This window comes from Colletotrichum fructicola (assembly GCF_000319635.2).
Source record: "Colletotrichum fructicola Nara gc5 chromosome Unknown KSG_Nara_v1_contig04, whole genome shotgun sequence".
Classification (NCBI taxonomy): domain Eukaryota; kingdom Fungi; phylum Ascomycota; class Sordariomycetes; order Glomerellales; family Glomerellaceae; genus Colletotrichum; species Colletotrichum fructicola.
The window spans coordinates 2,054,136-2,080,998 of record NW_027094054.1 but is presented as its reverse complement, the minus strand read 5'-3'; the positions used below and the strand labels follow the sequence as shown (position 1 = coordinate 2,080,998).

General features: G+C 56.6%; 5 protein-coding genes across 5 annotated transcripts; 1 reads left to right on the top strand and 4 right to left on the bottom strand.

The window, feature by feature from the left end:
* Window positions 1-641: 641 nt before the first annotated feature.
* On the top strand, window positions 642-6,212 carry VILL (Villin-like protein; the record flags this gene model as incomplete). Its single annotated transcript, XM_066151855.1, has 3 exons — window positions 642-792; window positions 1,369-5,783; window positions 5,838-6,212. 3 exons carry the CDS (start codon window positions 642-644, stop codon window positions 6,210-6,212), a joined length of 4,941 nt encoding a protein of 1,646 aa, XP_066008623.1.
* Window positions 6,213-6,937: 725 nt separating this feature from the next.
* Window positions 6,938-9,141, bottom strand: sec63 (Translocation protein sec63; the record flags this gene model as incomplete). Its single annotated transcript, XM_032035974.1, has 3 exons — window positions 6,938-7,104; window positions 7,159-8,749; window positions 8,800-9,141. The coding sequence occupies 3 exons, from the start codon at window positions 9,139-9,141 to the stop codon at window positions 6,938-6,940; spliced, it is 2,100 nt and encodes a 699-aa protein (XP_031885259.1).
* A 3,483-nt stretch (window positions 9,142-12,624) lies between these two features.
* CGGC5_v007394 (Patatin-like phospholipase domain-containing protein) lies at window positions 12,625-15,026 on the bottom strand (the record flags this gene model as incomplete). Its single annotated transcript, XM_032035973.1, has 2 exons — window positions 12,625-13,931; window positions 13,982-15,026. 2 exons carry the CDS (start codon window positions 15,024-15,026, stop codon window positions 12,625-12,627), a joined length of 2,352 nt encoding a protein of 783 aa, XP_031885258.1.
* Window positions 15,027-17,010: 1,984 nt separating this feature from the next.
* On the bottom strand, window positions 17,011-17,998 carry SAR1 (Small COPII coat GTPase SAR1; the record flags this gene model as incomplete). Its single annotated transcript, XM_032035972.1, has 5 exons — window positions 17,011-17,051; window positions 17,108-17,473; window positions 17,577-17,616; window positions 17,752-17,855; window positions 17,980-17,998. 5 exons carry the CDS (start codon window positions 17,996-17,998, stop codon window positions 17,011-17,013), a joined length of 570 nt encoding a protein of 189 aa, XP_031885261.1.
* A 1,016-nt stretch (window positions 17,999-19,014) lies between these two features.
* CGGC5_v007392 (Uncharacterized protein) lies at window positions 19,015-21,216 on the bottom strand (the record flags this gene model as incomplete). Its single annotated transcript, XM_032035971.1, has 1 exon — window positions 19,015-21,216. One exon carries the CDS (start codon window positions 21,214-21,216, stop codon window positions 19,015-19,017), a length of 2,202 nt encoding a protein of 733 aa, XP_031885260.1.
* Between the last annotated feature and the right edge of the window lie 5,647 nt (window positions 21,217-26,863).

Here is a 26,863-nt window from a genome sequence, read left to right as displayed (position 1 = left end):
GTCGTTCGCATCGGCCATTGACGAGTCCAAAAACCTGCTTCCTTCATCTCTGCCGTCAGCTTCCCATTTGCTGCTCTTAGCTTTGAGCCTCAAGCCTCTCATCAACAAACGCAGATCCCGTCCTGTCGCCGTTCACCCACACGACCTTATTTACCTCGTGCATTACCTAAGGCCTCTAGTCTCACGCGCCCCCTCACCAAACCCTCGGAACCAACCTACCGTACCTCCAGCAGCATCCTGCACCCTGCCGCGCCCAGTACCTTGCTTCTCGCACGCAAGTTCCAGCTCGTTAGCGGCGCCATCCCATCCTGTCCCATCCCAGATTCGACTGGACCTCTGAGGTGGTGGTGACGAAGTACCTCCCGCTCAGTACCGCACCCATCCCGCTACCTCCCTCTCTACCTCTGCCTCTGCCTCTGCCTCCGCCTCCGCCTACCTACCTCATCCCGTCCCGTCGAGGAGCACCGGCCAAGGGAAAAAAAAATAGACAACATATCCTTCTCCAACCAAAGGGGCCTCACCACGCTTGCTCGCCTTGCCACGGCATACCTTCTCACCGGGGGATACCTGCGCATACAGAACCACCCGTTTCCATTCTTCCCCCACCGCAATCGTGTCATGACTCTGCCTCCCGCTTCGACATGTCGGAACAAGCCATGGACGACGTCTCCAAGTTTTTGCAGGATGTCAAGGAGATGAATGCCCGCCGCACCGAGGAGGACGACGCCCGTCAGCGCGAATTGGACGAGAAGATCCAGCAGGAGAAGAGGGAACGCCAGGCTCGTCGTGCCGGTACGTGTTGTTGTGTTTCCCTTGCTTTGCTCTGCCCAGCCCAGACACCTGTTCTGTTTGTCTCTCATTCTGTCTCCATCCCGTCTGTCCCTCACTTCCCGCGCAGTCCCTCCTCACCTGCGTTACCCTCGCTGGTGCTGCTGTTGTTCTATTCCTACCTGCGTGTCTTGCCTCTTTTTGTAAGCTTTCTTTTCCCAACTCGGCCAAGGTACGCATCCTACTTCGCGTCTTGCCCATCCTGCGCGAGTGCTCGGTGCTGTGCTATGTTCAGGTTCAGGTTGCCCTTGACCAAAAAGCTGAGCTACTGACGGGACCGCCGCCGCACTGGGCGAGACGCGGGCGACGCCTCGACGCCTTGACACCAACCCACGGCACTACAATGGGCACACGCACATTGCACTACCAAGAGCACACGGCCTTCGTCCATTGTTGCCCGTCTACTTTGCGCCCTGCAGAAAAAAAATCATCAACACGCTTTCTGTGTTTCCTCATCTGCCATTGTGTTTTTTCCTTGCTGCGCTCGCCGTGCTATTTGCCAGAATTGCATCAACCCCTCCTTCTGACCACATTTGACAGAACGCGCCCGATCCATTTCCCCTCAGAAATCATCCCCGGCCAATACCCCACCACCATCGTCTCAACGCAACACCACGCAGCTTTCCGATGATCTGAGGCTGTCTTCGCCTGGTCTCGAACACACCGGAAGCCCTCGATCTCGTGGTATCACGGCCTCTGACACCATGGAGAGCTTCTCCTCCACCTCTCCCACCAAAGAGAACGATTCACCCTTCGATGCTGATACCAAGCGAACGAGCGTCACCTCTCCTACCGGCAGCGTACAAGGAGCGCGACCGCTTTCCTGGCAGAGGCGTCCCAACTCGCAACATTCCGATCGATCCAAGAGCCGTCCTCTCTCCGTCGTCGCCGCCGAGAACGCTGCGAGGACCTCGCCAAACCCGCCTTCTGACCCCGCCTCCGCAACCGAGCAGTCCTTCTCCAAGGACCAGATCGCCCAGGCATTGGGATCCAAGGACCCCTCCTGGTTCCGCCAGACGGCCGACAGAGCTAGCGTTGCCTCCGCCGCCAGCCGCAAGAGCCAAGTGGAAGACACAGATACAACCGACATGTCGGCCATGCGCCAGCAGCTCCCTGGCATGAGCCGCAGCTCATCGACCGATCTTGCTCCAGAAAGTGCGAGCCCCACGAAAGGCCTGGCATCTCCGCTGTCATTGAGCTCCGCGCAAAGACTCGACCCCCCTGCCGAGATCTCTCCCGAAAATGACAAGCGAGCGTCGGCCCTGTCGTCAGGATCAGGACGCGCATCGCCCACAAGACCTGTCTCGCCAACGAAAGGCATGGGCGGCTTTGTGCAGAGTGCCATGATGAAGAGGTCAGACAGTGTAAAGAGATGGAGTGTCACGTCTCCTACTGGGCTCGTTCGTGCCGACTCTGCCGCTTCAAGCCGGACTGGTGAGTCCCGATCACGGCCACAAAGTATGGTTATTCGCGATGGAGCGTCCACTCCTACGAGCACAAGCAGAGCTCGCTCCCGTTCCCGTCCCGCGTCCCGCCATGCCTCTCGTCCTGCTTCTCGCCATGGTCCTACAGAAGAAGAAAATGACCTGGAAACCACCCCCAAAGCACCTGTCGCCGATCCCCATCCGGATCCGAAGCCGACCGAAGACGACGAGGAGAAGGTGACACCACCGTCAAGTCCGTCCAAGACCATGGATTCTAGGAGATGGAGCCCGACCAAAGCTAGCTGGCTGGAGACAGCACTGAACAAGCCAGAGTCGCCGAAGCCGAAGCCGCCGCCCACGACGAATCAACCGGCGTGGATGGTCGAGCTGAACAAAGCCAAGGCGCAAAAGGCTGCCAGTGGGAGTGTTGATCTTGGGCGAGCCGGATCCGTCTCTTCCCAGAAGCACGAAGTCAATATTGGCGGGCTCATGCGGTCATCACCCATGGGCGGCCATACCTCCAAGCCTTCTGTCAGTGGGCTGAAGGGCATCTTTACACCACCAACTGAGACCTCACATAGATCAAGCGGCAGCATCAGTGGAAGCAGCTTCCGCAATAGTCAAATCAAGAGCCCGATCAATGACGCCAAACCTGAGGGAGAGATTGGAGATATCCCGAAACGATCGTCAGTCAGTGACGGCCCTGCCGCAGCAAAGGTCAAGCCCGAGACCCCACCAAAGAAGGATTTTCGTGCCGGCCTCAAGTCTCGGAACCCCTCTGGCGATGCAGGGTCATCCAAGGAACAGCCTAACGAACTAGCAAACGTCTTTGGTAATCTGCGTCGAACCAAGACTCAAAACTACGTTGCCCCAGATGAGCTGAAGGGTAACATCCTGCGCGGAAAAGCAGGTCTCAACATTACCGGTGGCCCCAAGCCCAGCGAGCGCAAGGACGAGTTCAAGGATGCAATCCTGAAGAAAAAGGAAGATTTCAAGGCCGCCCAAGAACAAGGCAGAGGCATCGCTCGCAGCAAATCCAACGCGGCCGACAGACCGGTGCCTGAGGCCCTGCTGAAGAAGGCTGAATTTAGCAAATCTCTTTCCTCCAGGCCAGACATGTCAGACTACACGATTGAACATCGCAAATCTGTCAGCGGGCGGCCTCAGTCCATGCCGAGAGATGAGCCAAAGGATGACTCCGCGGCGCCCTCGCCGTCATTCAAGTCTCCGGCGGAATCGATCAAGTCTCCCACCGGCTCGGTCACCTCTCCAGGTCTTCAGAAAGAGACCAGTCCCCCGGCCCGCCTGCAAGGCCGCGCTGCGGCTGGTGGGCTTGCAAACCGTTTCAACCCTGCGCTTGCTGGGCTTCTGGCTCGCGGCCCGCCACCCATGGCCGGAGGGAAAGACTCTGAAAAGTCGGAGGGTTCCGGCGCCTCAGCTTCAGAGCCCACGGCACCAGGCCCGCAGCTGACGCACATGACCAAAGGCCGTGCTCGTGGTCCGAGGAGAAAGGCTCCGACAAAGGCCGCCGCTCCTGTGGAGTCTCAGTCAAGCCCGGCGCCCGCTTCGCCGGTCAAGGATGAAGAACCGGTCATGATGGAGGAGCCTAAGAAGAGCCCGGTGAAGGAAGCGCCTCCTTCGATCCATGCCCAAGTCGCTGCTCAAGCGGCTTTGAAGAGCCGGCCGGCTCCTCTCAAGTCGTTCGAGAAACCAGTCGAAGAACCTGAAAAGCCAGCCGAAAGGTCTGCAGAGAAGCCAGTCTTCAGCCCCAAAGACGGTGAACCCGTGCCGACCCGCAGGTCAAGATCCCCCACCATGAAGCTTCAGTCTTCCCCCATCAAGCTTCAGGAGGAGAGGCCGGTTGAGCCTACCGCCCAGCCCACGTCGCCTAAGAAGCTGGATATGAAGAGGATGTCGATATTCCTGGATGACACCGCCCAGGCTAGCCCCAAGCCTGAGAGCCCCAAGAGGGCCGAGAGTCCAAAGAGGGCCGAGAGTCCCAAGAGGGAAAGCCCGAGAAAGGACAGCCCCAAGCCTGATAGTCCTGTGAGGGACATCCCCCAACCAAGCAGCCCCAAGAAGGAGAGTCCCGTTTCTACGCCGAGGTTCGAGCCCAAGCCGGTCTTCGAGAAGCCTCTTAGCCCTACACCGCAGAAGGAGGAAGCTTCCCCTGTCAAGACTTCTGGACGGCCTCTACCAGAGCCCAGGCCCAGTTCTCCGCGCAAGTCGTTTGTGGAACCCCGCGAGGAGCCCGCGCAGCCCACTCCGATCAAGACGTTCGGGGCGCGGCCGTTGCCTGAACCCACCTCCAGGTCGCCAATTCGATCTCCCATCAGATCCCCGCCCCCGAATGACTACAGCCCGCATGTGGCGCCTCTCCGCCTGTCGCGGCCTAGCTCACCTCTGAAGATGGCATCGAACGACAAGGTCGACAGCGAGCCAGTCGTGTCTGTCAAGAATGCCACCGCCATGTTTGGAGGATCCGTGGCACAGTCACCGCCGCTCGTAAAGTCGCCTCCTCCCATGAGATCACCTGTGAGGTCGCCACTGAACTCGCCTCCTGTCGAGAACATCTCCCGCTTTGAAAACCCCGCGCCTCCTGTGGAGAGGACCAGCACCCCGAAGGCCGCTGCCAGGCCACTGCCGCTTCCTCCGAAGCCATCTTCCCCTACGCCCGTAACATCGCCGATGCGATCTCCGACCAAACAGGGACCGGATGTGTCGACCATGCTGGATGACTTTTTCGGCACACCGAGACCGCAGAGAGAGTTTCGGGTGGATACTGCGGAAATCCTGATGAATAAGCCCCAGGCTCGCAACATCCAGGGCCAGGGTGGTCGGCTATTCCAGATCACTGGCGATGGCAAGAAGATCCCCGTGCCGGCGCATAACGAGCGCATCCTGTTTGAGCGGGAAATGTACATCTGCGCGTTTACCTTTACAAACGAAACCGGCAGAAAGGCAACGGAGGTGTACTTCTGGGCCGGCGATGAGGTGCCCGACGCCACTGCCGAAGATGCCTCTCTGTTTGTGAACCGGGAAGCCAGGTCTCTCGGCGGAAAGGTTGTGAGGATGCGCCAGGGCAGAGAAACCCCTGAATTTATCCTGGCACTTGGCGGCATGATCATCATTCGCCGGGGCACCAGCACCAAGTACGACTCTCTGGCGCATAGCATGCTCTGCGGCCGTCGTACCCTCGGACAACACACCTTTGTGTTTGACGAGGTCGATCTGTCTTCGGCGAGCCTCTGCTCAGGATTCCCCTTCCTGATCGCAACCTCAGGAAAGTGCTACCTGTGGAAGGGCAAGGGTAGTGATGTGGACGAGCAGAGTTGCGCGCGTCTCATAGGTATGGACTTGACTTTGACGGGCGAGCTCCTGGAGATCGACGACGGCAGCGAGCCGGACAGCTTCTGGGACATTTTCGACGGCGGCTCGAAGGCCACGTCCGCGGACCATTGGCGCTTGAAGCCGAGCTACGACAAGTACTGTCAGCGCCTGTTCCGGTCTAACGCGGCTTCAAAGCAGCAGGTAAGATGATACAATTCCTGAATCAGCTCTGGTACCCAATCTAACGAAATACAGGTCGTTGAAATCGCTCCGTTCACTCAAGCAGATCTGGACCCCTCAGGAATCTACGTCCTGGACGCCTTCTTTGAGATGTACATCATTGTTGGCAAGTTCGCCCAGAGTCAGTACAGCTCGTTCCGCATCGCCCTCGACTTTGCACAGGAGTATGCCATCTTGGCCAGCGGCATGGAAGACCGCCCCTTCATTCCCATCTCCACGGTTGTCCTCGAGGGTATCCCCAAGGACCTCAAGAGCGTCTTCCGCAAGTGGCGGGACGAGGCCAGCCCGACCATCATGCCCGTAAGGAGCGGAAGCTCAAGTCCCTTGAAGCGAGGAAGGAGTCTGCGCGTCGTGCCCCTGACCCAGGCACTCCAGGCGCTTAGTGAGTAAATGAAATATCTGTGTTTAGGGGCGGCGCGGCGGAATGGACGGAGTTATCAGAGCAAGGCAGGCGGCTGGCGGGCTGAATACCTGTTCAAAAATAAATACCCGGATGCTTGGAGGGGAGCAAATGTGGAGATGAAGGGGGCAACTCGTTGTAAATGATATTGTGTTTTTAATGTTGCATTTGCAAAGGTTAAGGCGGCGATGGGCGTTGTTATAAACGAGTCGGCTGCGCTGATTTGACGTTCTGTGCAATGGAGCAGTAGTAGGGCATCATCAATGCCTCTGCTGGGTATCAATCGTGGATACAGCATGACAACAGCATTGAAAGCGAATTGAACCGCCATTTGACACAGTTTACCAAAAAATTGCTTATAGATTAATCAAACCAGAAAGAGAGCCCACGACAACTACCTGAACAACGCCGGTTATATCTATGTACGCTTGATGGGTGTGTCGGCCACCCTATGCACAGGACATACGTCTGGCACCCTTCACCCCTTCGCCCCTGACCTGTCCGCCTACAAGTACGATCTCATCCGTATTCGTAGCCATCGCCGAGCGTCAAGCCCAGCCACATTTGGTGTGATGTTGGTTGTTGAAGTTGTGACTTGGGGTATATTGTTTGCGAGTCCTACCACTCCTTGATTTCTTTGCCTTTTCTTTTCTCTACTATTGCACATTCATACACGCCCGCTCACCGGGCTCGTCCTTGCACGGGGGAGAAGCCCTTATGACTCGTCCTCGGTGTCCGTGTTTGTCGCGCTCGTGTCGTCCTCAACATCGTCATCAGTACCACTCTCCTCATCCGAATCATCATCGGCGGGTTTCCTGCGGGGCTTGGTGGCACCAGGTACGCTTCCACCCTTGAGGGCTTGCATCTGGCCGGCTATCGAGTCTGCAGGTTGGTTAGCTTTGCATGTTTTGTGTGAATGTTCAATAGGAGACTTACCCTCATCAGGCTCGCTGATCTCGTCCTCGGCAGCCATTGCAGCAGCCTTGTCCGCCTCCTCAACCACCAAGGTTACCTCCATCTTGGTGTCGAAGCCGACGTAGCTATCGCACACGACGTGCATAACGAAAGTGTAGTGACCGGCTTGAGGGGGTGCCGCGAACTGGGCCTTGAGGGTCTGCATGTTGAAGGTGGGCTTGCCATCCTCGCCGAAGATGGGCTGGTCGAACTGGGTGAAGGTGAAGGGAGGAACGGCCATCTTGCCCTGCTTGGAGTCGGTCAAGAAGACGTACCACTTGGGGGCGTGGTCGCGAGCGAAGTACGGGGAGTGGGCGAGGGGAGGCAGAATCGGCTTGTCGTCAACGGGGATGGCCTTTCCGTCGGGTCCCTTGATTGTCTTCTTCTTGCGGCCCAGGAAAGCCTCGAGGTCGTCCTCCGCGGGGTCAATGTCTTCCAGATCCACCTCGTCGATCTCGGGGACGTTTTCGCTGCCAGGGGGGATGATGCGGCCCTTGACGACCAGGGTGACGAGAGACGAGGGGATGATGAAGCGCTCGCCGGTGACCTTGAAGAACGCCTTGGCGACACGGAGTTGGGGAAGCTGCCTGGAGACGTCGAGCGCGGTCTTGTACTGCTCCTCGGTGAGGAGGCCCTTCTTTACCGTCAGGTTTCTACGGAGGGTGTCGGGGAGATCCATGAACTGTTGGAGGGAGACGTGAACCTTCTCGTCGCCGCCCTCGACGGCATTGACGATCTCCTGGTTGAAGTGAGGAAGCTGGAGGAGAGGAGACGACTTGGGGGGCGTGGCCTGGATCAGGTGCTGGCTGGCGGAGTACGCGGCCAAGATGGGGCCGGTGCTACCGTAAGCCTGGGCGATGGAGGAGAAAGACCTGGTCAGGGCGTGGGCGATGGGGGCAACTTCATACTTGGCGCTGTTCAGAGCAGGGTCCTCGAGATCGATGCGACCGAGGTAGGACCAGAGAAGCGCGAGGGTCTTGCGGCGGACGCCGCTGTCGAGATCCTCCAGAGCCTGCTTGTCCTTCTGCGAAAGACCAGCCTTCTCGGCGTTGGTGAACAGCTTGGACTCGAGCTTGGAAAGGCCAGACTCAGCCTTGTCACCCTTGAGGACACTCTCAAATTCCTTTCCGTGGCTCAGGGCAGTAACGACACCACCCTCATCAACGTCCTCCTTGTATGCGCGGAACAGGTTGTTGGCGCTCTCCATGAGGACACCGTCCTTGGACATGCGCTGGGTGCCGTACCACCAGGATCCGACGAGGTAGGGCAGGAGAACGCCGAGGAGCAGTGTGTAGGCGAGAACGACGTACTTGCCGTTGCCGTCAGAGACCATGAACTTGGGGAGCGCAATGCCGATGCTGAAGCTCTGCTTTCCGTCGGGGTGGCCATATTGGATGTAGTTGTTGCGGACCTCCTCGTCGGTGAGCGCCTGGTAGGCCTTGGAGATCTCGACGTAGGCGGCGTTGAGGGATTCGATGGTCTCGTTCTTGGCCGGGTCGGGCTTGACCTTGTCGGGGTGCAGTCTTTGGGAGAGTTTCCTGTAGACCTTCTTGATTTGTCTCTCGTCGGCGGACTAGGAGCTTGTTAGTGCTGGGTAACCGTATAGCGACCGATTGTACGTACGTCTGAAATGCCGAGGATGTCATAGGGGTTCCAGATCTTGGGGGTCACGGTCTGGACGTGGAGGATGAGGTAGACCATGCCGGCCATGAGGGCCAGGCCGGCGAGGACGAAGATGACGCGCACGATGCGGCGCTGCTTCTTCTCGTGCGCCTTGCGTTGTTTCTCGATTAGGTCGGCATGTTCGGGCTTGTAGTCGCTCTGAATGCGCGGGGCTTTCGCTTCGATGTCCTTGGAGGGGAAGAGAAGGGTGTAGCCGAGGGGCAGCGTGATGATGCTGCTGAGGGCGAGGATGAAGAAGGGGTAGAATTGCGCCTCGGAGTCGTACGAGTAGTCGGAACTCATCTTGACGGCGTGGCGAGCTCGAGAGCTCTGGGACGGGTGGGCGAAGGCGGGATTGGAGCAGCGGCTGGGCGGTGGTGGTGTCGCGATGAAGATGCCACGTCAAAGAGAGTGTCGCGGGAGATGCGAGAAAAGTAAGAGGAACGAGCGGCGTAGCCGGCACGGAGAAACAGTCGTGTCGTTGCAGCAGACAGACTAGAAAAAAAGAGAAGAATACAGAAACCCGGAGGGAAAAGAACAGCAGGCGCTGTGCAGTGGGTTGGGTTGTGCCGTGTAGCGGGAGACAACTCTGGGCTGAGGAAGCAAAAGTGTCCGTTGGCCGTTTGCGCTGCTGGTCAGTCACTTTCTTTTGACAATCGTGGCCTCGAAAGACTGCGGTGGTAGATTCCGGACAGGGGGGTTACGGCTCAGTGTCCAGTCAGTGCGCCTTACGAGACCCACCCACCGCTGGCCCTTACCTTGAAGTACCACTGTGGCCTGGCTGCTTTCGCCTCCGGCCCGGCAAATGGATTATCTGTCCTTCCCCAACTTGGACCTTAATTGCACCTGGCCGTTTTGAGCTTGTTGGCTAGCTCCGGCTGGCCAACTCTTTTATTTCGTCCAGGGCCTTCAGGTACCCGTCGTTTGTCGAGATGCATCTAATAGTAACACTTGCTGGTGGGTTGGCTTGAAGACTCTGGGATACAACTGGCAAAGATCAGTTGATTCCTTTAGTGACTAGAAACAAACATGCACTCGATGCTTTATGTCGGTAAGCATTCTCATTTGCTATTCATCACAACTCTAACCCCTGCCGTGGCATCTCAAACCCCTGCTCAACTCAACGTCGAAGCAAGCCACTTAACGGACTGGCGTGATCCGCCGTATCGCAACGATTCTAACTCCGGACTCGTTAGCGTCAAATCAATTCATACAGAAAACCATTAGCATATCAATGGCCTCAATTACCTGTTAGTGGTTGGTTGCTACCCTGGCAGCAGGCTGTGTTCCTGAGAATTATCGCCTGCGATGAGTCAAGAACGAATAGGCAAAGACTCCAGGTTGCCTGTCATGTTATATTTTCACGTTGTATTCGAACTTTCTGTGGCATATTCCCCTGGAAACGGTTGCTCAGCGTCATCTTGAAGTTCTTCAAAGTGATCTAGGACCGCCGACTCTTGGAGAAAGCATATCGCTAGCCGAAAAGCCTGTATTCAGTTGTACGAGGCATTTCAATGTTGTAGTCAAGCGGCAGTCAGGCCTTTCCAGACAGGTATGTGAACGTCTTGTGATTGGCAGTGAAAATTTCTAACGCATTCGTATAGTTCTGGAAGGTGGTGTCGAGCCAAAAAGGGTGGGATAGTTCTCCTTTCTTATGGTTCAGCCGTTGAGGTTCTACCTACGCATCGCCGCGGCCGTGAGAGACAAGAACCTGGAGAGCACCGCCCGAACTCTCTCTTCCCACGCAAGTAACCTTCATGTACGGAACTGCATGGAACTCTCCCAACGATCAGTTCAGCTAGGCCAAGTGGTCTAGTTGGTAAAACCGCCGCGGGGTTAGGCAAAAGAAAATATCTCGATCGGGGCCTGGCTGGTCAGCTCGCGAGACGCGCAGTTCAACTGGGCGTGTACCTTTTGTTTTTGCCAACTTTTTGTTCTGATTTTCTTCGCAAATGCTCCTACTTTTTGCATCTATATCGGTTTTAGCCGTAGATCATCTTGATCGTCTAGTCTTTGGCCGAGAAACCGCTGTTTAAAATGTGCAGGAGATGAGGTAGCAGAAAATCTCGCTTCCAAATCCACGATGACAACGTTCATTTTCGCATATATTTATTGCCGGCTATCTTATGGCCTGAATGAGGCTTCATACATAGGGACAGCAAGATACGGTTTCTCTGGTGACGACGTCCTCATATCCATGACGGTATGTATGTGTGGGAGTTGCCACGCCTAGATCACCAGGAAGATATTCGAGATCTGGTGTAATTGGGAACTTACCACTGAAATTATTTCAAAAAACTATATAACACTGCTTGTGCCCAAGGAAAAGTCGTCTCACAGCAATGATTCTGTAGGTGTAACTTGATTTTCAGCCATGAGATGTGAAGCAAGACCAGAATTATTCACTCCGTGTGAGCCACAAGTTCTGTCCGGTACCAGCAATGCAAGCAAAACCTCCAGGTCGGCCACCATACGCCCCTTTTCTATCCCTCATCTTCGTCCTGGAGCAGGGTGTTGAGCAATTCACTACAGACGCTCCTGATCGAAAAAACCAAAGCGTGATGTACAAGTTGCCGCAAGGATCATTCCAGCGTAACGCGGAGCCTGCTCACTCGGTTGAAATGCCGTTCGCGTATCTTGCCTCATGGCCGGAACAACTATAACCAACCAGCCTCCATCACTATAAATAATTGCGCGTGATTGCCAGCTCCAGACTCTTCGAACAACGCACAATCGTTCCTGGCGTTGTGGCTTCCAGGTTAGTGATAGCACAGTTGATCAGCCATGTTGATACCTGGCCGCAATAGCCAGAAGGCACCGCTGGATCCCGGCCATGACGGCAACTGTTACCTCCTTCCCCTTGTCCACCCCTGTCTCTACCGATGTCTGCGTATTGATCTCCAGAATAAGCTGACGGTTAGTTATTCGAAAGACCCGACAAGCTTCCAATGATTGAAACTACGCGTAGCTACCTAACTGTCACAAGGGTACCTAATGATTTCACCACCTTAAAACCATAGGATGGCGCTTGCCAGATCGACAGATTTGGCAAGGAGACATGAATACATCATTTTATTGCTTATATAGCCAGCCAGAGGAGAAGCGCGAACATTATGTTCTCCCAAGAAATAAAAAGGAAGAGTAACGACTCTGAGAAGGACTAACGGATAAGGCCAACGCACAAATTGTCATGGCTATTGACCATCCCTCAAAAGATTTGTCACCAATGAAAAGAGAGAGGCTCCCTCCTTCTGTTCCGCTAGCCAGGTGATTACGTCGGTCGACTTTCTCTAAGCCATCACCCCCCTTACGGCAGGCAGTCTCTGAAAAGCTTCCTCAACAACCGACCCTCCCTCATCATTTCCACCCTCGTAGTATTCATAAGAATACTTCCATCTGGAACACTCACCCGAACGCGGAGACGGCCGGGAGTGATGCACCAATTCTTCGCTGTGTCTCATGTCCGTCGAGTCCCTCAGACCTTGTAGATTCAGAGCGCACGAGGTAATGTTTCGTTTGTCGAGAATGCTTGGCTCAAGCCTCTGACAGAAGACACGGGAATGATTTATATCTTCAACGGACCTCAGAGACCACGCAACTTAGGGGCTGGCCTGCGATGCCAAAGATCATCCCGTCGAAGGCCTTGTCAAACGCCTGAATCATGAAACATACTGGCAGGAAAATCCAGTTGTCAGGTATTAAAGGCAACGCCAAGCTATGCTACAATCCTCCCATCCCTATTCCCAAAAACCCAAAGGGTGTCGCACCCCATCTTCTATCCTACACTTACCTCCTCTCAAACTTCTCATCCTCGTCCCCATCAACAATAGCCTCCTCCTCCAGCTCAAGCAGAGTCTCGCCCTCCGCATCCGTCGTATCCTCCTCCCCGTCCGTCGCTCCACTAATCAACAGACTCCTCAGGTCGTCCTCGCTCAGAATCGTCTCGATGCTGCCCCTGCGGATCCAAGGCCTCGTCTCTCGCCGCCCCTGCTCAATGACCTTCTCGACCTTGAGCCTGTTGCTCACAAACTTCAAGATCGGGAACCCGCGTTGCTGGCCCTCGTGGATCATGCGCGCCAGCCTCGGCGGGTCGGGGTCCGAGAGGATGTGGTAGAAGTCCGACGGCTGCGTCTTGGGCCAGATGGTGATGGTGCCGGAGAACTGCTGCAGGAACAGCTGGCTCCAGTCCTGTCCCAGCGGGCGCGGCAGTAGCTCGGCGTGCCGGATGAACTTGAGCCATTTGGTCATGTCCAGCTTGAGGTAGTGTTCGACCGCGGACATGACGTATCCGCCCCGCCAGCCCTTGCCCTTGCGGTGCGTGACGGGGTGGCCCACGCTGCCCCTGGAACTGAAGAAGAAGAGGTTGATGTGCGGGTTTACCTGGCTCACGATTGTAAAGTTGACGTTAAAGTGCAGGTTGAGCGCCTTGATGGGGATATCCGTCCGCAAGCTACCGTCTTTCCACTTGTGGCCAAAGGAGTACGGGATCAGTGTCCCGTCGCGCTGCTTCATCATCAACACCACGGGGTTCAGAATGCCGGGGACGGCGGCCGAGGCCAGCACCGCAGACCAAATAACGCAGTCGGGAGACGTGATGTAGTTGCAGAGGATCGTGGGCGAGTGCGGGTCGGCCGGGACACAGGAGACGTTCAGGATCCTCCCCGTGCGCTCGTACGCTTCGCGGAACGTCATCGAGCCGCGGGTCCACCACGAACACTGCTTGGCCCAGTCGACCGAGTCGAATCTCGCGCCCGTCTTCCACCATCGGGGGATCCAAGTCGTGAAGCTCTCACGACAGGCAGTGATTTTACCCGCAAGGGCCGGGACGAGTAATTTCTTGAGCTCGTCGTTGGTGCGAGTGGCCACCAAGGCAGCGACCAGGGCGCCGCCACTTGTCCCAGTGATGACTTCCGGGAGGAGATCCGCCTCGAGGAGAGACTTGACAACACCAAAATGGTAGTACGCGAACGATGCGCCACCGGATAGACAAAGAGCTGTCCGGCCGTAGTTGTTAAACATGCCCTTGAAAATGCTCCTCTTCTCCTCCATGGTAAGCTGCTGAGTGTTTAGAACAAACTTGATGCTCCTCTCAACTACTCCACGTTAGCTAATGACCTCCATTCCATCACTGGCGAATGCTTACCCTCGTCGACAAAGTTCTGCACCAAATTCTTCGTCCCGTAGTACGTCTGACTGTACAACCTCGGGTTCTCAACGCCCACAAAGTTGCTCTTCACGCAAGCAGACAGCAGCGCGTGGAGCTCCTCGACCGCAGGCTTGCCCCCCTTCTCCCCATCAACCTCCCCGTTCTCCTGCTCCTCGGCTCTATGCCTACACTTGCGCATCTGCTCCCACACCCTCTTCACAGTCTTGGAGTCGTAGTACGCAAAGTCGTTCTCCTCCTTCCAGCGCTGGCGGTCCAGGTAGCTATCCAGCTCCTTGGCCGCAACGACCCAGTCGCGGTAGTTGTTCGTCCGCCGCATGCTCCGCCTCAGCCTCTCCCTCGTGCCGCGCCAGGTGACGAAGTGCTCGTAGACCCAGATGTACAGCCTCGTATAAAGGTACGTCAGCGCCAGACCCGCGAGCCAGGCCCCCACGAAGAAGAGCATCGGCCACTTGAGCAGGGCGTAGAATATCCCCTCCCGCGTCTCATCCTTGGTCCTCGTTCCAAGCAACGCCTCCGCTGCGCCCTTGGCCCGGTTTCTCCGCCGCCGCGACCCTCGCTTTGCCACCCGCTGGTTGACCGGCGCCCAGTCGTTCTGCGCGGTGATGAACATGTTCGGCTGGCTCGCGTGGCCGTTGCCATTGGGCTGGGACGGCGCCGTCACGTCGCCCGCGGCAGCAGCCGCCGCCGCCGCCACGGCGGACGGGTCGTCGTTTCCATCCTCGTACGTGCTCCCTCGCTTCGTGATGTCGAGCGACGAGGTGCTCCTCAGACCCGGGGAGCGCAGGGAGGTCGTCTCGTCCGCGGGAGACTGCAGCGGGTCCGGGGCGTGCAGGGCGTTCACAAAAGCCTCGAGGTCCGCGTCGTCGAGGAAGTTGGTGTCGAAGTCGGGGAGGCCATCGCTGCCGAAGGACTCGGGCGGGAAGCCGTAGCTGTCGGTGTTGTAGTTGTTGCTGCTACTGGGAGAGATCGGGGCAAAGGTCACTCTGTGGTGTTCACGTTGTTCGCGCGTGTGCTCAGCCATGTCTGCGAGCTGTGAGGTCTATCAAGTCTAGGCGCATGATATTGCAGACGCAAAGTCTAAAAAAAGGACGAACGGCAGGAAAAAGGAAACAAGAGGGTACAGCTGATGGAGAAAGTCAATCTCCCCCTTTTTTCCCTGTCGGGTGGTGCGTATGCCAGCCAATGTGTGAGACGACGTTTCTGAGTGTAAGTGGTGATGGGAGCTGGATAACGGGTGATTTCAGGGCGTTTGTTGGGAAAGCTGACTGTTCTTGGGGGTGGTTGTTCGGACCGGAGCGTTTCCTTCGAGATGCGCGCGCCTCTCCTCCCTGGGGAATGCGCCCGTGATGCCACGGGTCGGATGACGTCGGCTGTAGCTCGAATTGGATTTCGTTGGGGGGCGGGTGGACAGTTCTCAGTGAGCTGCAGTGGACGCGGATGGAGAGAGTGGAAGGGAGAGCATCCCGTATCCCGTGTTTCCCCAGTAGTTTCTTCACAGTGGATTGAATCAGGTGCACTTCATTCGTAGGGCGAGGGAGGGGCGTTCTTCAGTGGATGATGTGCCTGAGTGAAGCACTTTTAGCGGGATGCCCGTACCGACCAGGTTAGCCGAGATGACCATCCATGAACCGTCTGTACTCTGCAGCAGCAGCGTTGTCTCCGTGCTCGTTTCCGAGCATGAAGAGCGGGCAGGCAGTTATCTGCCAAGAGGGCCGTACAGGTAGATATGGCCGCTCCAATGACACGCACATGAACAATAGGTACGAGTCAAGCCTTACGTAAGATAAGCAATGAGAAGCCCTCGTGGCCCTCAGGTCGTTGCTTCAAACACAGGGCCTCCATCTGCACTTGCGCGAATGTGGCACAGCTCCAAAGAAGGGCCAAACTGTCACTGAACAACGTCCACTGGGAGGAGAGCAAAGCACTTCGGGGCCGGCATTGTCAGCGGCATTGAATGGATGGCTGGCTGGCGGGACACGGGCATGGCATGGCCCCTCCTCGCCAATTTGGACCCCTAAGCTTGCCCCCCGTTCTGGTTCCCGCCTCTCCGGAATCCTCTGGAAATGTTACCTAACCACGCTCGCCACGCGCGACAATGGTTGGCCCGCCCAAAGCATGGCCTGGATGATGTGAGCTCAGATCGACGTCCAAGGCTATCGTATCGGGGGGGAGGCGGGACGACGATGATCTCGGAGGGCTGAGCCGGGCAATGCCTATGCCTTGAATGCCTTGCTGTTTGTTGAACATCAATGATAACACACTTTGTCATCATCATCGTCGTCATCCGCAAAATCAAGAAAATCTTGGCTGTGGCTTGTGAATCCTAAAATGCCACACTTACACGTCGCCGCTTCCCACGCCTCCCAAACTTACATCCCGCCTGCTGACACGGTGGCCTCGGTTGCATCACCTCTGGGCCGGGATCACCATGGCACAGCGGCACAGCGCCTTGCATGGACGGTCTGCCTACCTAGGCATTACGTCGTCTCCAGAAACATGCGCAGCGCTTACCATCATTACCGTTCGAAACATTGATGTTGATAATGTTATGTTGTTGATGCAGAACTAGCATAGCAGGCTAACGATTGAAACGCACAATAACCAGATTCTCCAAGGTCCCGGGCTTGAATGAGTATTCTAGCCTAGAAACCGTACATACTGCCTCGTGTTTGACTGACTTGGCTGCGTGACCGACTGGGCAGCGAGCTCTGCGCCATGCCGCGTACTCATATCCCCAGTAACCAACACGCAGAGCTCTGCCAAAGCAGCAAACCTGCCCCATTACGCACTTTCACCCCCAAGGATATCAGGTTCGAAAAGGGCCAGGACATGGACTCGGCCCCTTCGAGCAATTTGAACCGGAGCATCGTAGACGAGGCACCATGATTTCGTTCCCGTACGGACGTTTACTCTTTTGTTTTGCCAATTCTTGCCAATCGCCCGTGTACTCCATTCCGCCGTAAACACCGCCTGACCAGCTCTTCCCAGAGCAGTCGGTCCCATGCTTAGACGTACTGAGACAGCCACCGGATACCGTCGCCGTAACCTGCTCCTGTTAGCCTTGCATGATCCTCGCGTATTGGTAGCACCGCGGAAACCCACCTTGTCTGAGGACAACGGAGCACATGAAGACCTCAATGGGCCTGATACCCTCCAGAGGCACCTTGCCCTTGCCAGTCGTCTGGTACATGCCGAGCTGGTGACGGAGCTCCTCCTCGGAAATGGCGTCGGGGTGGTCAATCTTGTTGCCGAGGATCACAAAGGGAACCTTGGCGAGCTCCTCCATGGAGAGAAGAGCGTCAAGCTCGGCCTTGGCCTCGGGGAATCGCTCGTGGTCCTTGGCGTCAACGAGGAAAACGATGCCGTTGACTTCGGGGAAGTAGTCCTTCCAGAGGCGGCGGGCCTGCTGGTGACCGCCGAGATCGAAGGTTGTGAAGCGCACGTTGCCGATGGCGAGCTCCTCGGAAGCTGCAGACGCAAGGTGGTCAGTTTTGCTCCAGATGGACTCGAGGACACGTGCGCACGGCTTCCCGCGGCGTCGTCAACGTTGTTGGGACAGGGAGGTACTCACTGGGGTGAAGAGTGGGCTGAAGGATAGCAACTCGGTCGTTCTGGTGAATGGGTTAGCTACAGTCCCTCGTATTGGCACCAGAAGCTCCTGATATCCCATATCGGCGCATCCGGACCATGGCGGACGGGAGGTCTCTCGCAGCTTCCGGTCCAAGCTGGGCTTTCGGGTATCGTACCTTCAACATGTGCAACAGAGTCGTCTTGCCGGCATTGTCGAGGCCGAGGAAAAGGAGCTTGGCGTGCTTGTTGAGCAAACCAAGGCTCGAGAGGACGTTGTAGACTGCGATGGAACACAAGTCAGTTGATTGCTCTTCGACCAGGGATGGATGCTTGGCCCAGCAGCGGCGGCGGCGAAGAAGACAGCATCGCGCGCGAGGGAAAGAAACAGCAAGCTGAGTACGTACACCAATCAATAATCCACATCTTGAAGACGAAAGATCAAGTCTATTGTGCGTATGTGAGGTTGGTTCGGGGATGCGGTGGAGCAGATAGATAGATTGAGGTCGGGATAGATTCGTTGTTCGGACTTTTGCTCCCAAGAGACAAGGCAAGGCGGCGGACGGGTGCTGTGCGGGTTGCTGAGTGCTGGCTGGCTGGTGGGCTGGACTGGGCTATCAGCGGTTGGGGTGGAGTGCTGCTGCTGTGCTGTGTACTGTCGGGTTCCAACTTGCTTGTGGTCGGTGCTGATGCTGAGGTGCTGAGGTGTGCTTATGCCTTATATTTGGGGCAAAACTTATCGGAGATGCTCCACTCTGGCAGTCAAAAGGTGTTGGTGCGTCAGAGCGAAACTCACTCTGGCCTTTTTATGAGGATCACGGCAAGCAAAGGATGATGATGTGCAGGTAGTGAAGTTTTGAAGGTCTAAATCGTTGTCATCTCTCCATTTATGTAGAGTTTGAAGGAACACGTTGCGATTTTCCAGTTACTCAACACGTTGAGGCATCCGAACTTATTTCGAACTCAATCACATAGATGGCAGAATCCGCCATTGCGGTAGGCCATATATATCCTGTCAAGAGCTTTGTGGTCATCATATATGGCATCACACACGGCAATGAGTCACTGTGAATGCGATGTGGACAAGTTGTTGGAGATTTGCGATATATCGCAGGAATGCAGTTGATCAGGCTCCCTAATGCTATGTGTTCGCTCAAACAACCATACAGCCTTCAAACACGCCATTCCAGGGGTATTCGTGCTCCGTCCCAACGATAGAAGACAAGAAAAATGAAGCGAAAGAAATGTACGAGGCCCCGTGCGTCGGGTTGGCCTCTGTGTAAATATGTACAGTCCATCGGACAGTAAATAGTATCATATATGTCATGAATTCCTCTCCCATGCCATGCACCATCCCATGCTAAACGCCGAGCAAGACACCCCTAGTGTCGCTGTAAATGCAAATCAACAAACCCCACCCGATGCAGAAAATTGTCTGTGGTTTAAACGGAGAGAACATAGTTGCCCTGGTCGATCTTGCCGGCCATGAGCAGACCAAGCTCTCTCATACGCTCACAGCCGAGGCCGCGCTGTGGCTTGCGCTCAGGGATCTGACCCTTGCGAGCGCGGTTGCAGTACTTTTGGTAAAACTTCTCCTTGCGACGTTGTCGCTTTCTCTCCAGGCCCTTGACGATGTCAATGGCGCCGCGGACGTGGATGTCGTTGGCCGGAGCCTTTGTGCGGCGTCCCTTGGCCATGTGGGGAAACATGGAGGGGGGACGGGGGAGAGACTTGGTAACAGTAAGGCCGGGGCGAGAGGCCAGAGTCTTGAAGGTAATAGCGCCCTGTACATTTCGAGGGGATGCGGGAGGAGACCGCAGTGCCTGGGTAGGAGGGGGAGAGCGAAGACGGCGGGGAGAAGGGCCGTCAAAGAGGCAGCGTCCACGGGCCTTGGGAGCCGGAGAGGCGCGGCGCTTGATGGGTGCCGGAGAGGCACGACGCTTCATGGGGGGAGGAGAGCGGAAGCGCTTGGGAGAGGTGTGCTCCGACTTCCTGCGACCTCTTCTCCTGTCCTGTCCATGGTGGAGGTCCTCCATCTTGCCGTGGAGGAAGTCCTCGTCGTCGCTGCTGTGGTGAACGGGGTTGTAGATCTCCTCATCGCCCTCGTCTTCGGGGTCCGAAGCAGGGAAGCTGGGGTCAATATCCTGAGGGATAAGCTGGAGCTTCTCGCGTCTGCGAGCTGCGAGGCAGGAGATGTAGGCATCCTCCATAGGGCGGTCCTCATCGAGGGTACCGCAGACAAAGTCGGTGCTGTCGGGGAGTTCAGGAGTGCCGGGGCGAATCTTCATACGCTGGGTCTTGCCGCGGCGAGCACGGAGGCTGGTGCGCGAGGCGATTGAAGAATCGGAAAGCTGCTCAGGGAGGGAGGAACGGCGAGCCACAGGAGTGGTGTCGATCTTCTGCGCGGTAGAGCGGCCGGGCGTCCAGAGGCTGAGATCATCGTCTTCGTCGTCCTCCTCGTCGGAATCAGCAAATCCCGTCTCCTCGTCGGTCTTGTAGCCATCCGAGTTGTCGTCGTCCTCATCCTCATCCTCATCCTCATCGTCTTCGTCGTCCTGCTCCTCCTCATCGTCCTGATCATCGGCATCGTTCTCCTCATCGTCGTCGATGGCGGTCTCAAGATCATCCTCGTTCTCCTCCTCCTCAGCCTCCTCCTCGGCCTCAATCGCTAGCTTGCGGATGGCGTTCTCCTTCTGCAGGGTGTCGTCGACAGTGATGCGGCGGCCCTGAGAGGTGAAGGCGTGGCGGATCCAGTCATCCTCGCGGGGAACGTCGCTCGCAAATTCGTGAAAGTGAGAAGACTCGTTTTGCAAGTCGTTGTCGTTGGCGGTAATGTACTTCTTTGTGGTAGGCGACTTGACGTCGACAGCGATGCGAGGAGGTGCGAGAGTAGGTCGCGGGGAACGCGAGCGAGACTTGCGAACAGTCGCGGGCGAGCTCTCCTTCAGGGAAGGAGGCTGGAGCATAGCAGCGGCCATCTCCAAGCGTTGAGGGGGAGTGTTCTGCGTGGAAGCAGGGCGCTGAGGAACGGGGCAGGCGAACTTGATGCAGCTTCTGCGCTGAGGCTCCTGGGCAGAAGGGGCCTTGACCATGGGCTGGGCCTGGATAGGCTCAGCAGGCTTGGGCTTTGCGCAGGCGAACTGGATGCAACGCTTCTTGGGAGCTTCCTGGGCGGGCTCCTGAGGACGAGCAGCGGGAGCTTGCATGGCCAGCTTCTGAGGCTCGTCGTTGAGACGGAGGAAGCGCATCTCGGGGATGGGAGGGCTGGGAGTGTTGGCGCGAGAAGGGCTGGTGAGGCCAGTGTCGCTCGTCAAGTCGGCGGTGGAAGCGAGGCTAATGTTGCTGGCCATTGAACGACGGCGGGCAAAGAAGGACATGCCCGGGCGGGCTTCGGGGTCCTCATCCTCGGAAGGGCTGTGGAGAGCCTTCGTCAGGAGAGAGGTGTTGTGGTCCAAGGTAGTGCGTCGGATAGGATTCCTCTTGAACATGCTGCTCATGGGAGAGATGGGCACCTGAGTGGGATTTTCCGGAGGCTCGTCAACATCGGCGGTCTCGTCTTCTACCATGGAGGGCATGTTGGCGCAATGTGTGGACCAGGCCAGGACGTTTGACGTCGCGGCGTCGTGTGTTGTGTTGTGCGTCATTGTGGATAGGTGAGGTCGGTCAAGAGGTGAATGCAGGGTTAAATCGGGCTCTCGGCTCGAGGTGTGGCGAAGGGTGGTATTCCAGGCCAAGTCGTTCAACGATGCGTCTAGCAGGCGTAACCGGTCGAAGGTCGACTTCGTGAGAATATGGTAGTAGTCGGTCGTAGTAGTAAAAGTGCTCGCACAAGCGGCTCTTGTAGTGGTTTGTATATGATGGATGTTTTGTTGTTTTGTATGTCGAAGAGCGGGTTGCCCTCAAGAGGACGTGCAGACTGGGTGATCGTCTCGGAAGACAACTGCAGCTGACCAAAAAGTGTCCCTAGGGACCGTGAGGCTATAAGGACAGAACGGACATCGTCAAAGGGATCTTATTCTGAAGTAGTAGTGGCAGTTGAGGGAGATTATAGGACGACCGGGCGTTGCCTCAACGTGAGGCGTAGTTGGTGGGATGGGAACAGGTCGATTCAGGGTCCTGGGTGTACAAGAATAACTGAATCGGAGTGTAGATCCCAAATGAAAGGGCGGGCTTGGGCGTGGCACAAGGATGACTGTGTCGTGGGCGAGCAGATGACGTCGGGCCTAGCGTGGCGCAGGGAAGGTAGTGTAGAGTGATGTGTGTTGGTGTTGGGTTGGGCGTGTGTGAGAGGGAAATATCTGGGAAAGGATAAACGGCAGCGGGCGGTAGGCAGTAGAGTGCTGTGCGCTGGGATAGATGCTCGGGCGGGTTGGAAGAAGTTTAACAGGTTCCGGGTTATTCTTGGCGTGTTCGGGGATGGACGTGGGATGAATTCAGGATGCTCGGAGGCTGAGGGCTTGGGCTCTTTTCTGGCCGAGCAGGAGTGTGGTGTCTGGGAGAGCCAGTTAAGGGTAGGGGGCAGATGGGTATGTAGAAGTATTTGCCGGGGAAACCCAACGCCAACGGGGCCAGGACCTAGGACCTAGGACCTGACAGAGAGAGGTGGGAGTGGCGACGGGTACGGATAGAGGCCGCGACTAGCGGAGGTCACTCGTCCAGCTTTTTTTTTGTTGTAAGGGCAAGGCAAATTCCCTTTACCGCCTCGCTGGTGCTGCCCGTTGCTTCGGGAAGTGTGGTCGGGTGGTGTGGTGCGTGGTGTCTGTGTCGATTGATGGTGGGTGGGCGTATGAGAGTGTGTGTGTGTGTGTGCCAGCTGGTAGATTCCAGTCTGTTTCTCTCTTTCTCTGTTGCTCTCTATTCCAATAAGAAGGGAAAAGCAGAGAGAGGCCGAAGGAGGGGAGGAAGAGTGGGCGACGGGCGAGTGATTGCAGATTGATTGAATGATGGGTGGGCGGGTATGTGGGCGTTATGCCGTAAGAGGGCGTGGGATGCGGATAAGGTCGCTGCAACAGTGCAACACGTAAGTCGTCTTTCGTTTGCTGAGGAGCTGTTCCGCGTCGTCCTCGTTGTCGTTGGTCAGGCGGGCAGACGGACGGGGGGTGAAGGGAAACACCAGCAGAATAAGGTGCGATTGGTGTGTCTGGCGTAAGGTGGTTTTTTGGGGGTCCTCCCTTTGTGCGTGCGTCCTTGTCGCGTTTCTGCAGGAAATTTGGCAGACAGGCCGGCAGGACAAGGGAAGGGAGCCAGATGCGTGGACGCGGGTTGCCGAGGAAAAAGAAAAGGCTCAGACTTTGGATCAACCTCAGACCTTCGGAATCTGGATCTCTTGGATCTTGGACCGTAGACCGTAGACCTCAAAAGGCAAAAGGGAGAGAGAAAGTTGCTTGGCTTGGCAGTGCAAGGTAAGGTATTTGAAGATCTTGGCAAAAAGGCGCTGCAGCAGCACCTGCGGACTGCGGACTGCGAGCTTAGAGCTACAGCTTTGACAGTTGACAGCAGCAGCAACAATAGGAGAGGAGCAGCGGGCGCTGGGAGATGCGGATGCAGGCAAACCGCGTGGAGGGTTTTATTGCGATGCGGCTTTTTTCCCCCCAAGTGAGGTCTCATTCACCCTTCTTTGTTTTTCCTTGTGGCCCTTTTTTTTAAACCCTCACCTCGTGTTTTTTACGCTTTTCATTTTGGGGGACTGGGACCGGTGTTGGCCTGCGCGGGCTGGACCCCGTCCGTCAGTCAGTCAACAAAATGCGTTGAACTTTTTGTTCCCTGAGCTGAGCTCGGACTGGTCCCCAAATTTGTTGCGAAATTTTTCTTCGCCTATTCTCCCCGGCGAGCGGCCGTGGGGATGCTGGCTCTGCTTCGAATTTTTCTTCTCTCGCGTCTTCTCCCGTACGTCGCCGGGGGTGGCACGTTTACTGGATTGGGGGAGAGGAAACTCAAGTGTCAGTGGGGGGGAGCCCTGTCTCTCAGGGCTCGCAGGGGGCCCTCCCCAAGCAAAACTTCCCCATTGAATGATGAAAAGGCGGCTAGGCGGAAAAAGGGCAAGCACAGGAAGCAAAGAGACCAGCATCATCGACAGGCGGGCGGGAAATGGAGATGGATCGGAGTCTTGGGGAGGCTAAACCAGGCGTGCTGATCCAGACACTGGAGCTGGTTGTGCCCCACACGGTGCGCAGGCAGTCAATCTCGCTCGGAAACGCCCAGAGGCGCACGGCTGAGGGACCTCGAGATACGCATGTCGTCGGCGGGAAGCTGCGGCACTTTGTCGCCTTGCGTCGGGTACCGCGCCAAGGAACCTAAGCTTCGAGCCGAAAACGGAGCCAACGGCAGCCGTCGATTCCCACTGTGAGCGTTGGCTCGTGCTTTTTTTCTTTCCCCTTGCGGCGGCCGGGAATGGCAAGGCCGCCAAGGTCCATCACCGCCTCCCGGGCAATTGTCGGTACGTACTGCCCGAATGCCTGTCGTCAATTCACATCCACTCACCCACTGAAGCCAAATGAATGACACGGTGGAGTGCTGGTGACCAATTCTCGCTCCTCCAGTGGTCGGTTTGCGCGACGGGGACAGTCCTGACGGCATCCACATCGCTTGCGGTGAATGGGCGATGGGAGTCTCGCAGCGACAGCTCCCAAGTCTGACGGTGAAAGGGCCGAGGGACACGCGAGATGATGGCGCGCGGGATCCGTCCTCTCTCTTTTTTTTCCTGTCCCATTCAATTCCCTCTGCTGACTGGCACTGGCAGTGGCACTGGCACCGGCTCACGTTAGCTCATCTCGGTCAACAAGCGAGGAGTGACATGTCTATTCCATATTACTTTCGTATGACCACAGGTCACCGCTGGTTCACCTTGGAACGATAATCTCCAGAAACCACCCCAAGAATGGACGCTACGACGCTACACCACAAACACTCTCACTCCAGTCGCGGGTTGCAGTCGATGGATGGCGCCGTGTCAGCAATGGCCATGACCATGACCATACCAAGTCAACAACCCTTCCGTCGACATGCAGCACCTGCTGCAAGCCCACAACTGTCCTCGTGAGGCAGCCGTCCGTTCCTCTTGGCCCATTTCCGCGCTGTCTCATCTCATCTTTCAATCTGTCCCCGATTCCATCCTCCACTATTTGCTGCAGCCTGCAGCCAGTGCCAGCTAGCTTAGCTCTGACAAGGCGAGCTCTGACCTCTGGTTTCCCACTCTGTCCTGTGCCTCCGCTGGCCTGCTTCTTCCTGTCTCGCTACCAATCACCATTCCAACCACCATCCGTCTCCAATCACCCGTCACGAATACCAAGCAAAGCAGGCAATCACCCTCAGGCCCTGCATGTGTCCAGTCAAGTGACTCTGGTCTGGTCTAAAGCACCACACCCATCCGCCGCTGTCTTTGTTTCCTCCACTCTGTTGCTATTCACAGCACAATCAGCCTTTCAGCGCAGTCCACAGCTTGTTTGGGGTATTTTTGATATATTCCTGCTCCTGGCCCGGCTCTTGCCGAGGAATAATAGCCGCCATATTAGCTGTCTGGCTGCCAGCTGCGCCAGCTGCACCACCAGAGACCATGACAATATCATCCAAAACGCCGGGCCTTGACTCGACGTCGTGCCCCCCAGATGCCCGCATGGGCCGTCTCCTGGTTTTGCGTCTCCAGCCTTCGATCAAATTGAGACAATTTTCTCCTACTCCGTGCTGTCGTGCTTGCCCTGCGCGAGTTTTCCCCAGCGCGCACTCCGAACACCATGGCCAGCCATCCTCGTCTTACACCATCAGGTACACCCGTTACCCGCAACCCTCGGCTGCAATCCGTTTCCCCTACAGCAACCCTTACCAGGCTACCCTTCGCAACGACGACATCAGAAGAACGCACATGAACGTCTGCGTCCTCGATGCACCATGGAGCACATCAGACGGACTATAGAGCGCCATGCCCTTACCCTGCCCCAATTACCGCATAGCACTTCCTGCAACTGCTTGGGGGCTAGCTGTTTGATCTTTGCCAGTTGATGGAGCTCAGGCAAGCTCAGCCCTTTCTGGATCCTCCATGTCGCCAATGCTCATGCCAATGCAAAGAGCATTAAGCATCTGACTGCTCTGCCCGCAGAGTGAAAGTGAAAGTGAAAGTGGCCCGTCACTGCCAGACCAGAGTAACACCACCAAAAAAAAGGCGTTCTGGCCTCTAGCGTTGCGTTGCAGCTAGAATAGCGCCGAAATAATCTCAGAAACCGTCTGCAGAATGCCAGCCACGGAGGGGTAAACAACAGTCGACGGTCCTTCGCTTCGTCTTGCCAACTTTCCCAAGCACAAAGCCAAAAAAGCCCGTCCCGTCGACCATTGAGTTGCCCTAGCCGCTAGACAACAGGCAGCTCGTTGTTAGCCTGTTGTGATTCCCGGTTTCTTCACAAGCCCGTCGCGGGTACATGCAAGGCGCTTCTAGCGTGCCGTCGTCCGACGGTCGGCGGGCTGACCCCTCTTGGGCCCAATCCTCACGCCAAACATGCCTCCGTCCACATGCAAGTGTTGGGTGTTTTGCTCTCAAGAGCCACACAGCAACTTTTGGGAGGACAGGAATCCTGCAGAGGGCCCATCGCCCGGAAGACAAGCTTCAGCCAGACAGCCCTCATCCCGGCCCGTCTGCTTCCTGACTCGCCCAATGGGAGGCTAAGGAGGGCGCGGGCCATGCTATCGCCATGCCATGCTGGACGATGCCATGCATTGCCTCGGGTCACTGGGAAAGTCAAGCTCGCCCACGGCTGCCGCCAGCAGCGAGCAGCACTGCCAGCACATCAAAAAGGCAAAAAGCTGTGACATCAATTATATCATAAGCTGTACGTCCCTTCAAAGCTTGCTTTGCTGGGCCTTGCCCCATACAAGCCTGTCCCGTCGCTGTGGATGTCATTGTGATGATGATGATGAGGATGCCGTAGGTCCGGAGCCAGCAAGGCCGGCAAAGGGCAAGCCGCGCATTCAATCCCGAATGCAGAAATTACCCCCAATAATCCCGTCACCCGCCGCCGCCGCATCACACGCAGCAGTCTCAGTTCGCCGAGACTGTGAGACCAAAGTATCGGAGAGCACTGTGTGATGCACCATGACGCCAGCCAACCCGCTGCGGACGAAAGCCAGATTGTGTGTTTCCCAACTGCGACTTCTTGGCGTCGAACAGAGCCCAGCAGCAGCCAAAAGATGAAGCGCGGGATGCGGAATCGAGCACGCGCCGCGGGTGTTGCAGAAGCAGCAGCAGCAGCAGCAATGTTCACCACCGCGGCCGTCCGAGCCGCAGCACCCCCATACCATGCCCAT